At 30.5% G+C, this 11,820-nt stretch overlaps 1 protein-coding gene and 1 long non-coding RNA gene across 2 annotated transcripts; both read left to right on the top strand.

Moving 5' to 3' along the window:
• The first annotated feature begins 918 nt into the window (after positions 1–918).
• Positions 919–6,093, top strand: SCPL25 (serine carboxypeptidase-like 25). Its single transcript, XM_079035334.1, has 8 exons — positions 919–1,290; positions 3,781–3,984; positions 4,162–4,340; positions 4,421–4,708; positions 4,794–4,924; positions 5,105–5,200; positions 5,280–5,385; positions 5,643–6,093. Exons 1-8 carry the CDS (start codon positions 1,005–1,007, stop codon positions 5,784–5,786), a joined length of 1,434 nt encoding a protein of 477 aa, XP_078891460.1. The 5' UTR covers positions 919–1,004; the 3' UTR covers positions 5,787–6,093.
• Positions 6,094–6,502: 409 nt separating this feature from the next.
• Positions 6,503–10,121, top strand: LOC145100764 (uncharacterized). The gene is made up of 3 exons (XR_013705242.1): positions 6,503–7,255; positions 7,740–7,811; positions 9,011–10,121. It is a non-coding gene; the product is annotated as an uncharacterized LOC145100764 (long non-coding RNA).
• The last annotated feature ends 1,699 nt before the right edge of the window (positions 10,122–11,820 follow it).

Raw genomic sequence — 11,820 nt, 5'->3', positions numbered from 1 at the left:
TCATCCAAAGACTGAAGCTAGGAATGCCCTTAAGAAAGATACTAGGTCTAGGCAGGCCTCTAGATTCCTTGAGAAATCCGAGAAAAAAGTGTCTCAAAAAGTCAATCCAACTACTAGGAGCCACAATGCCTTCATGCCTGTTAAGATCCTTCAAATGCCATATATGAAAGGTGCCAGCTAAGATCGTGATTTTAGTTAGGAAGGAACGAAATTACTTTCAAAAATTATGATGATGTTTAAATTAGTTGAATATATTCATTTTATAAATGATTTTAACATTAAATCAATTAGTTAAATTTTTTTTAATTTAGTCAATATTAATTTAATTTTATTATAAGAGGACATCATCAAAATAATCCAAAGGTTGAAATTAGTCAAGAAAACACAATGAATGACCTTGATTCATAAGGTTTCTATATATATATATATATATATATATATATATATATATATATATATATATATATATATATATATATATATATATATATATATATATATATATATATATATATATATATATATATAGACACACACACATTCCTATTGCTTCTTTATAATATGTTTTTTTTTCTTTCTAACGTCAAGTAAGATTAATAAAATTTCTACATTTCATAGGAAAAACTTCCAAAAGTACTAGCAAGCATCGAACATCGATACTTTCAATTTGGATACAACTCATTACCAAGATGGGCTATGCATCAATTGTGTTTCAAAGATATAGAAACATGTTATACAATCTTTTAAATCGATTTATTCAAATAATTATATTATGCTATTAACAATATAGACATGTTCAACATAAACAATATCGGTATGTATTCCTTCCCATCCAAATGCCATTAACCCAACCTTCCCCTTCCCTCCCTCCCTATTTAATACAATCTCATCAGAAAGAGAGCACCCCACCCCCACCCTTACCCTTACCCCTACCCCCACCCCCAACCCCCCACTCATTCTGGCTTCTTCTCTGTAGAAACCAAGCTCCTTGCTACCAAAAATCCATGGCGAAATTACGTAATTCTCCCTCATTTTGTATACTCCCTTTCTTGTTTCTTGCTTTTCAACTCACCACAAGTGACAAAAATACCCTTCACAACAACCACCATCTTCATGAAGAAGAAGAAGCTGACCGGATCATAGCCCTTCCCGGCCAACCCAACGTCTCTTTTCATCAGTTTTCTGGCTACGTCACCGTCAATAAAGTCGCCGGAAGAGCCCTCTTTTACTGGCTTACTGAAGCCGCCGACCACCCTCTCTCTAAACCCCTAGTCATATGGCTCAACGGAGGTTAGCACCTTAGCACACACACATACACATAAACACACACACACACACAAACAAACATATATACATGTACATGTATATATGTATACTTTTGTACTTCTTTATATTAACTTAATTATGAAAAACACACTTATACATACATATTACATATACATATATGTATACTTTTTTGCTTCTTTATATTAATTTAATTATGAAAAAGTGAATGTGGTACTGTTACATTGCTTGTTTGCGGGATTTTTTTTAACTAATAAATCTTTCTTTGTATTTTACTAAACCTATATATCTTAATCTGAAAATTCTTTAAATGGGTTTTACTTAAAAAAATACTTTTCATTAATAATATGCATAGAGGTACATTTAAATTTAAATACGATGAATTTTTATATAATAATACTGATTATATATCTAAAGATCTTTTTATATTACTGAATTTTACTAAATATATATGTGATCATAATCTGAATTGTTTATATGGCTCTTTTTTTTTAATTTTTTAATAATTTAATTGAATGGTATGCAAAAGAAAGAGTGAAATATGGTTGCATCTAGCTACCATATTAATTAGTGGGTAGATGTAATAAATATATTTTCTTGAAAAAACGTGAAATCTTGAAAAAAAAACTATTTGTTGTAATCCTTTTAGGGTTAGAAATTATTACTCTGTTTGGGTACCCGAAAATTCTGAGAATAGAATTCAGCCCTGTTTTTATTTCCAAACAAAGTTATGACATCAGAAGCAAAAATCAGAACATCGCTTTTTTACTATAAGTTAATCTAGGGAATTTGACCGTTTGAATAAGGGTATTTTGCATAGGATTATAACTTTTATGTTATACAAAGTTACACAAATGGTCCTTATGGTCGGTAGAAATACCATTTCAAGTCTTTTTGATAAAATTTTAACATGATTGATAATTTTCAGGTTTAAAACGAACAATGATAGGTCATTTTCTGCAAACCACAAAGATCTCATCTTGTGGTTTTGAAACCTTTAAAAAATCAACAATGTTAGTCAAAATGACTTATTTTAAACTTAAAAAGATCCAATTATATTAAAAATTCTTCAATTGCAATGATATTTTCTACTAATAAATATTTTTATAATAAATATTTTTAAATACATATTTATCAAAAACCGACTTTATTTTCAAAGGTAAAATACATAAATTTGTTATTATTTTTATATTTGTTGTTTAACCATTATATTTAAGTTAAGTTTTGTGAATAAAATCCATCCAACTTTAATAAGTTTTTTTACCTGTTGACATTATATTAATGTCAAAATTTTTATTAAAACCACTAAAAACGACAAACTTTATCCTAGGACCATTTTATACTATGTTACGTCATAGTATTTCAAATAATATACAATAATAAAATTTTAATGAGTACCAAATTATATATATTATTTATTAGTTTTATTGTCCTGTTATGGATATAATTGCTGTAAACTTAGAAAGCAACCTCAACAGTCGTCATTTAATGATTCCTATTCTGCTTATTTGTCCATATTTTACGCTACTGTTTCTTTGACTGCTACATGCATGTCATTACTTGTACATCTGTTCATAGGATGAAATGCACTGCAATAGTATGAATTTTGTGTTTTTAATATTTAATATATCCCGAAATAGATATTAAATTTGTGTACTTTATTATATTTTTATCGATTAAAGTTTTTTTAGCTATTATTAAATTGAAAATTTTAAGAGATCAATAATGATTAAAAATTTCATATTTTGTTCTTCAGATATTTTTGACTAAATTGTCATTTTCATTCCTCATTAATTATTGTTTCATGAAAATAAACAACCACATATCCTTTTAATTAAATGTCTATTTTATCCTTAATCTTTAATACCCATGTTACACATAAATAAGGTCAATTCCAACCTAGCAACTAACAAGGGTTCATTTTCGCTCCAATCAAGCCGCAAAACCAACAATAAACTAATTTTATGATGATGAATAATTTGTTTTATATATAAATCATCAAATATTCAATTTAAACTGTAATTTATTAAAAAAACAGATCATTACAAAAATCTTCATAGTATAAAAAATATGTCATTATGAAAATCTTCATAACCAAAATCTTCATAGTATAAAAAATATGTCATTATGAGAATCTTCATAACCAATTTTGAATATGTTTCTTAAGAATTTCAATATACAAATTAATATGGTCACTTTTATATTATCAAATTTTTATAACATAAAATATTTTGAAAATTAATATGTAGCTACTTATTTATTATAATTGTTATATTATAGTAAAATCGAATAATAATACGAGAACCATAAGTTATTATTATTATATTAAACATATATGTTTTGGTTTGGTTTGATATTATGAATATCTATTTGCAATTGGAAAAAAAAAAGTGGTACTAAAATATCACTATTATTAATGGTATTTTTATAGTGTTGAGTTGTCCTTAGAATACATATAAATCATAATTGATGTTAATATATATTTAAACTTAACAGGTCCCGGATGCTCTTCTATAGCATATGGTGCATCTGAAGAAGTGGGACCCTTTAGAATAAACAAAGGGGCTTCAGGGTTGCATGTTAACAAGTTCTCATGGAACAACGTGGCTAACATCTTGTTTCTCGAAACTCCGGCCGGTGTTGGTTTCTCGTATAGCAACCGCTCCTCTGACCTACTCGACACTGGCGATCGTCGCACTGGTTGGACCCTTTACCAGTTCTACATATTCCAATTCATTTAACAGATTTTATTCATTCCAAAAACATTTATACATACCAAACCAAACACGTTAAAAATATTTTCTATTAAAATTCGGTGTTATGATATTAAAAGTCAAGTGAGAGTTATGATTTGACCTTTTGATGCATTCTTTCCAGCTGAGGATTCACTTCAATTTGTGATTCGATGGATGGAGAGATTCCCACGTTATAAACATCGTGAAGTTTATATAACCGGAGAAAGTTATGCGGGTCACTACGTTCCTCAACTGGCACAACAAATTTTAAGACACAATTCGAAATCTAGTTCCAGTTCCATCAATTTCAAAGGAATTATGGTATTTTATTTTAGAGTTGACACATATGCCAACAAAAACAGAATTTGAACTTATGAATTTATAAATTTAATTTATTGTAGGTGGGAAATGCAGTGACAGATTATTACTATGACAACCTTGGAACTGTGACATATTGGTGGAGTCACGCTATGATATCTGATAAAACGTATCACCAACTCATTAACACATGTGATTTTAAACGTCAAAAAAATTCAAACGAATGTGAATCATTATATAGCTATGCTATGGATCAAGAATTTGGAAATATCGACCAATACAACATTTATGCACCCCCTTGTAACAACTCTGATGGTAGCCACTCGGGTCCGACCCGTCAAACCATGCGGTTGCCCCATCGGCCCCATCAGGTATTTGTTACGGTTTATTTCTTATTAAATTAAATGGCTTTTTTTTTTTCATTTTAACTTTTTTGATATGTATTTTTTTTTACAGACGTTTAGACAGATGTCAGGCTATGATCCGTGTACAGAAAGATATGCCGAGGTTTATTATAATAGAAAAGATGTTCAAAAGGCACTTCATGCTAATACTACACGGATTCCTTACAAATGGACTGCTTGCAGGTTCTTTTATATTTATATTTATATAGTTGTTTTGGTGAATTCGTTAACAAAAAAAATATTACTTTTTCCATATCTTCACCAATAATAAAGATATTTTTCAGTGAAAAATCAAACATGATGCTCATAAAATCTATTTTTTCTTGTTTTATCGGGGTCTGATTTGTATTTATATTTTGGTAGTGAGACTTTGAATCGTAATTGGAATGATACCGATATGTCAATTCTTCCCATATATCGTGAACTTATCGCAGCAGGATCACGAATTTGGGTCTTTAGGTATCTTACATTATATTTTCAATATATTTGTTTTTAATATTTGTATTTACTTAATGAATTTAATTTTATGAAATGGTAGTGGGGATGTTGATTCAGTGGTTCCAGTCACAGCTACTAGGTATGCACTAGCACAACTCAAGTTGAAAACTAAGGTTCCATGGTACCCGTGGTATGTCAAGAAACAGGTTAGTTTAACTCTTTTCAACACATATGTACAACTCATCAATGCATTCATAGTATCTATTCTCAAATCTTATTGTACAAGTAAGCAATGCACAAAATTCCTAATACAAAAGTACAAATTATAAATGCATATTATCCATGAACAAATGATAAAGATCCAATAAAACAAAATCTTCCAATTTTGTAAACCATAGATATTGGGAATACAATGTACAAGTCAACAATGCATATGACAAGACTTTTATGTTATTTTATGAAGGTGGGAGGATGGACAGAAGTATATGAAGGAGTTACATTTGCAACAGTGAGAGGGGCAGGTCATGAGGTACCACTTTTCAAGCCAAGGGCAGCATTGCAACTACTTATGTCCTTCTTAAAAGGCCAACCACTTCCCAAAGCTTGACCCAAAAGTCAAAATGTTGACTAAAAGCCAACGTTTTGACTATCATTATTGAAATGTGTCACTTGGTCAGAAGCAAAAGATTGACTTTTGACTTTGGTAGAAATTAGAGATGTTTTAATGGGTTAAAGGATTTTTCTTGAAAGTAATATTTGATTGGCATCAAAAGATTGAGTTCAAAATTTGTGGAAAATAATTAAAGGAGGTTAAAGGGAATTTATCAAAAAATATGGTAGTTTGTTGTAACATACCGTTTATTTAGGATGTCAAAACTGTACGTTGAGTTGATTTACTTGGCATTTGGTTGTCATTGCGTATTTTGTTTTACTATATTATGTTAAAAAAATGTTAGAAATTTGATATTCTTAATTTCTTACTAGGAAAGGGTGTGGTATAATTAATTTACCAATGAAAAATAATATGTCATATGGGTGCCACATATATTTTTATTATGTTTTGACACGATTTATCTACGAGTGTGTATGGTGATGTTTTTGTGTGTCAATTTTTTTTTTAAATTAAAAAAATGCAACATTTTACCATTAAAATTAATTAAAAGAAAATATAAATTTCATTAAATATAAATATTAATTAAAATACATATATTTAAAACTCACGCTAACTATATTTACTAAAATAGTTTGATCATATTGGTTAGGTTGGTATGGTATATACTATTATCGTGATTTATATTTAAATATATTACACGGATGGTCCTTGTGGTTTGGGGTAATTTACACGTTTGGTCCCTAACTTATTTTTTTAACTCGGACCATCCCTATAGTTTGATTTTGTTGCGTTATTGGTCCCTAACACACTTAAAATGACCAATATACCCTTATATATCATTATAATTGTTTTGTTTTTTAATATGTATTAAATGAAATTGTAAAAGAAATCCCATAATCTAATAAATAAGAGCAATTTTGCCACGTGGCATTCACACTCAGCCCCTCCCAATTGATTTATCCCGCTCAAAATACCAAATTCGGCTTCAGCGTTTGAAGTATGAATCGATATAGAAAATTATCAGTTATCAGTTCCGAATTTGATAGTAAGAAATCAGGAATTTCATAGCAAGAAATCAGTCATATCCAAACTTAATCACCGATTCTTAGAAGGTAGATTCTCACTTAAACCCTAATCCTCTTCCCTCTCCGTCAATGGTTCGTTGCAATAAACGATGTCGGAACGCTACATCGAGGTAATTAGCCTTTGATTTTGGATTTGAACTAAGTTACAATCGATTTGGGTGTAATTTCTTTTTGTAATTTCTATTTGTGTTCCCAAACGGAGACCCTTTTTGTGTTTTTTTTTTCATACGTGAAATTGCCACATATCTGTTTGTGTTCCTAAACGTCGTCGAGGAAATCAGAATATCGATCGAAAGAAAAATGCAGTCAGCCAAGCAATTGGTACTCGATCTGAGTAGTCATGATCTTCGCGAAAACTCTCTTCTCGAACTCACCAAGGTATGTTTTACTTTGTGCACTTTTGTTGTGATGGATAACGTGATAATTTTATTCGTTTTTCAGGATTTAGTTAGATGAAGCGGTGTAAGATTATGTTAGAACATGAAAGCGTAATTGAATTTTTGACTTTTGAGGCGTATGTCTGTGAATTTGATCACTTGCGTTTTCCAATTTGGGAATTGTGTACTCTATCAGAACGCAAAGGACTATTGATTGGGAAAGACACTAACAAATTCATTTTCTCGATAGAATCTTAGATTATATCAAGATTAGGCATTGTCTGCGTCTATCTTTATTTGGAATGAATATGAAAGAGATGATGTTAATATCTACTTTAATGGTCCTCACAGATTAGGTTTTATGAATATAGACATGATTTAGCTCATCTATATGCAATTCTTTTGGTACTGTGGCTACACTCATTCTGTAATGCTTATTTATTTTTATTTTTTTAATTTTTTATGTATTTTTGTTCCTTCTTTAGAAGAGAGAGTTGTTTCAAGATCTGGCTCCGTTACTGTGGAATTCATTCGGTACCATTGCAGCACTATTACAGGTATGTTGCTCGCGACTGATAAGAGATTTTAACTTCTACTTCTACTTCATAGTTCATATGTAGTATAGATTTTAATGGATTTTTTTGTTCTGTCTCACAATAGTTCTTAATGTTGTCTCTCATAGGTTTGGTCTCCATACCATGTATGTCTGATCAATACTTCCTTGTAGTGAATATTGCTCTTGCATGAGTTGAAAGATTTTGTCTAGCTTCAATTATGTAATTAATTATCATTCTCAAGTTTATTTTATTTATTCGTAGTTTCTTTAGCTTGTTGGGAAATTCTTTGTTTCTATTAATAGCAAAACATATATTATAGATTCATGGGTTTTATAGCTAGCCAAAGATTATAACACATGGATTCATTTATTTTATGTCTCTTTTGTTTCGAAAATCCATAAAATTGATTTGATTATATGTTGTCAGGTGTCATGCTTCAGTTTGGTTGAAAATTTACCCTGATGACAATCTTTTATAACATTTATGGTTTAGATGATTTCATTAAATGGATTAATGGTAAGGCGTTATTGGTTCTTCTCACAGTTTTTACAACCAATAGTTTGTGATTTTGATGATCATACCTGAAAATTATCCTTACGAGAGTATTTGTTGTCCAATTATTATTATTTTTTTATTTTTTATTTTATTTTTTTTGTGCAGGGTTACCGTGAGTCTGCCAGTTCAAAATAGGGCGTCTATAAATAGATAATTTCTGTAACTGCTCATGCTTTCACTATTATTCAAATTGCAAATATTTAAAATTTTTGATGAATAATATGCTTATTTGGATCAAAATGAGTGAAAGGATCACCAACATTGAAATATCAATTGGCTCTGAGTGCTTTCATTCTTTAAAAGTAGCTATTGGATTAAAAAGAAACATGACTCATTCATGGTATCTGGTAAAAATAGAACAAGTGACTCCAAATACTTTTTTTTTACTTTTTTTAAAAGCTATTTTTCATTGAGGGCTTTGATGTTTGGATTGATTTTTTTGCTTTTGTTTTTGGATTTTTTTAATAGTTATGAAGGTGATGTGATTAAGAAGATGAAAGTGTATGTTTTAACTTTTTCTAAAAAATGTGAAAGTGTATAGTTTTTGATTTTCTTAGTTGTGTCTATCTATAGTTAGTATTTTTCATCAGCCATGTTTTTAAAATGTGGTTTTTTTTTTAACTTTTGTAATCTTTGAATTCCAGGATCAGTATGCTCAAATCAACAATATGTCATCTTAAATTAAAAGCTCCTCTGCTTCAACTACAATACCATGGATTACAAAAGTCTCAAGCTTGGATCTTACCATGTGGAATTGATTATTTTCGATATCATATCAATTACAAGTCTGTTTGACTTTAGAAGTTAGAATAAAATACATGTTAATGTTAGAGTAACATGAACACTTGCTTTTGAGCTATTGGCAGATCTTGAATCATCAAGATTTCTATCAGGTAGATACTTTTTTATTACTACTTTAAATTGCTGGTTTTACTTTTTTTATTAATGCTTTAAAACCATATATTTAAGGGAGACCGATAAGCTGCCAGCACACATTAAGGGAACCAGGGGCAAAAATGTCAAGAGCCCAAATTCAAGATACCCTCATCTGAAGATTTAACCGGTTGTTTAAAATCAGTCAATTTTTAGGAGTGAAAAACAAAGCTTTTTTTAATTGCTTTGGGACTTTAAAACAATTTTTTTTAATTGTTTTTTGGACTAAAAATAACATTTTATAGCATCTTACTTTACAGAAAAATAGTTTTTTTATTGCAACCTACTAGAAAAAGCATTGTACTTCATTTTTTACTGTTCTTGGACTGTAAAACACAATTCTTTTTTTCGTGTTCAAACACCATGAACACTTGCTTTTGAGCTATTGGCAGAACTTCAATCATCAAGATTTCTATCAGGTAGATATTTTTTTTATTACTACTTTAAATTGCAGGTTTTACTTTTTTATTACTCCTTTAAAATCATGGTTTTATTATTCCTTTGAAATCATTTTTTTATAGATAAAACGGTAGTTGAAGGGTATAAGGAAAGATATGGAGCTGATAAGGATCAAAATTATAAAGTTGCCAAAAATCAAGAAGACGTGTCATTGCAACTCCATTTTCGCTCCACGGCCAATCTTCTTAGTTTGACCGGAATGCAAAAAACGAGATGATACACGCACGAAAATGCTATATTTGTGACCCGAAGATAATGATTTCTAGAATCCTACAATAAATGACCTCCTTATTGATATCTAATATGTTGCATTGTGCAATAAGAAAAATGAAAAATTTTAGAGATCATAAGCACATTTGAAATTGAAGAACATAGAAGTATTTGAAGATAAATGTGTGGAATCATCATTTATCATTCAATTTCTTTGTGTAATATGTAAAATGTTGAATTTTTATTTGATTGTTGCCACATTAAGGCATGTTGGTGTTGCTAAATGTTAATTCAAAGAGATGAAGTCAGTTATTAAAATGATTGGGTTGTTGTTAGAAAAATTACTAGAAGTACATTGCTATATTGGAATGGTCAACTAATGTTTTTTTTACCATTTTCCTAATTTCAAATAAAGATTAGATTTGCTTGCTAAAAGATAAGAGAAGCAAAGTTTTAATCTCATCATAATGGTTGTGTTTTATTTTGCTGCTACTGTTACTGTTGACAAATGTATTATTATTTTTAAGATTTATTAACTTTCAAAGTTATTTTATGCTGTTCGTGTAGTACACGGGTTATAACCTAGTTGTTTAATAGATGGGTCTATCATCACCTTCCCACTCTCACCGTCCTTCGGCAAGACTTCCCACCTTCCATGCCCTTATCTCCTTCTCCGGCAAGACTTTCCACCCTCCTGCCCTTATCTCTTTCATGCAACCTACAACTTATCACTCGTCATCTTCCCATAGCGATTCAAGACATTAAACCACAAAAAAAAATCAAGAACAAAAAGGATTTCTCCGATCCATCAAAATCAGATAAAGAAATCAATACGCTAAAACTGTAATGAAATCAAATCTAACTTCAAATCTTTTAATATAAAACTAAGGCTAAGAATAGGAAGGAATTCTTGAACCAAAAGTTCAGATGAAACCTGATATTAACAAAGCTTTTGAATTAACACTACAAATCAGAAAATCCCCAATTAAGAAAACCCAATGAACTTTTGAATCGACACTCCTAGAAATCGAAATCTCCCTTTTTTTTAATATCCTCTGTGACACCTTGTCGTCCAGGTCTTCGTTGTCAAGCTTTTCTTGGATTCTAGCCTTTTGCAATCGCCATCTTTCCCCTTAACACAATCACCGGATAACATCTCTGGAGTATTTGAAAGGGTTTATGCGGCGTCCGATGGTGGATTTCTGGGTTCAATTGCGACTGTCAACGTCGTGCTTGACGACGTGAATGTTTTGATCGGAAAAAGTGGTAAGCAATGTTGTGCAGGTTTTGCTCAGAACAGGCGAGGCCATCAAATGATCGATTTTCCAGTGAGATACCTATACAACTGTACTTTCTGCCATGGGAAAATGACTTAAAAGTCCAACGAAGTTTCCAAACAATTCAAAAAACCTCGATCATGTTTTGTCTGTTCAAAAAAAACCCAACTAACTTAACCTTTTGTCTAAAATTCTAACAAAGTTCCAAACCATTCAAAAAATCCCAATTTTGTTTTGTTTAAGTTCGTTGGGTTTTTTTTTTTGAACAGCCAAAACATGATTGGAGTTTTTTAAACATTTTGGAAACTTCGTTGGTCTTACAAGTCATTTTTCCAATACGGTAATAAGCCACGTCTTCTGTTTCTCTTATTTGACTTTCAGGAAAGTGTAACTTAATTAGGCTTTTTAGACAAAAAATTAAGTTCGTTGGGTTTTTTTGAACAGAAAAAACATGATTGGGACGTTTTGAACGGTTTGGAAATTTCGTTGGGCTCGTAAGTCATTTTCCCTTCTGCCGTAGCTGATGTGGCTATACCGGAGGTGAGAGGCGAAGATGAATGTTTCAAAAAAAACTC

This window comes from Lactuca serriola, chromosome 4 (assembly GCF_051521515.1).
Source record: "Lactuca serriola cultivar US96UC23 chromosome 4, Lser_US96UC23_V15, whole genome shotgun sequence".
Taxonomy (NCBI): Eukaryota; Viridiplantae; Streptophyta; class Magnoliopsida; order Asterales; family Asteraceae; genus Lactuca; species Lactuca serriola.
The sequence above is the reverse complement of the archived record's forward strand: the minus strand, read 5'-3'. Positions and strand labels throughout refer to the sequence as shown.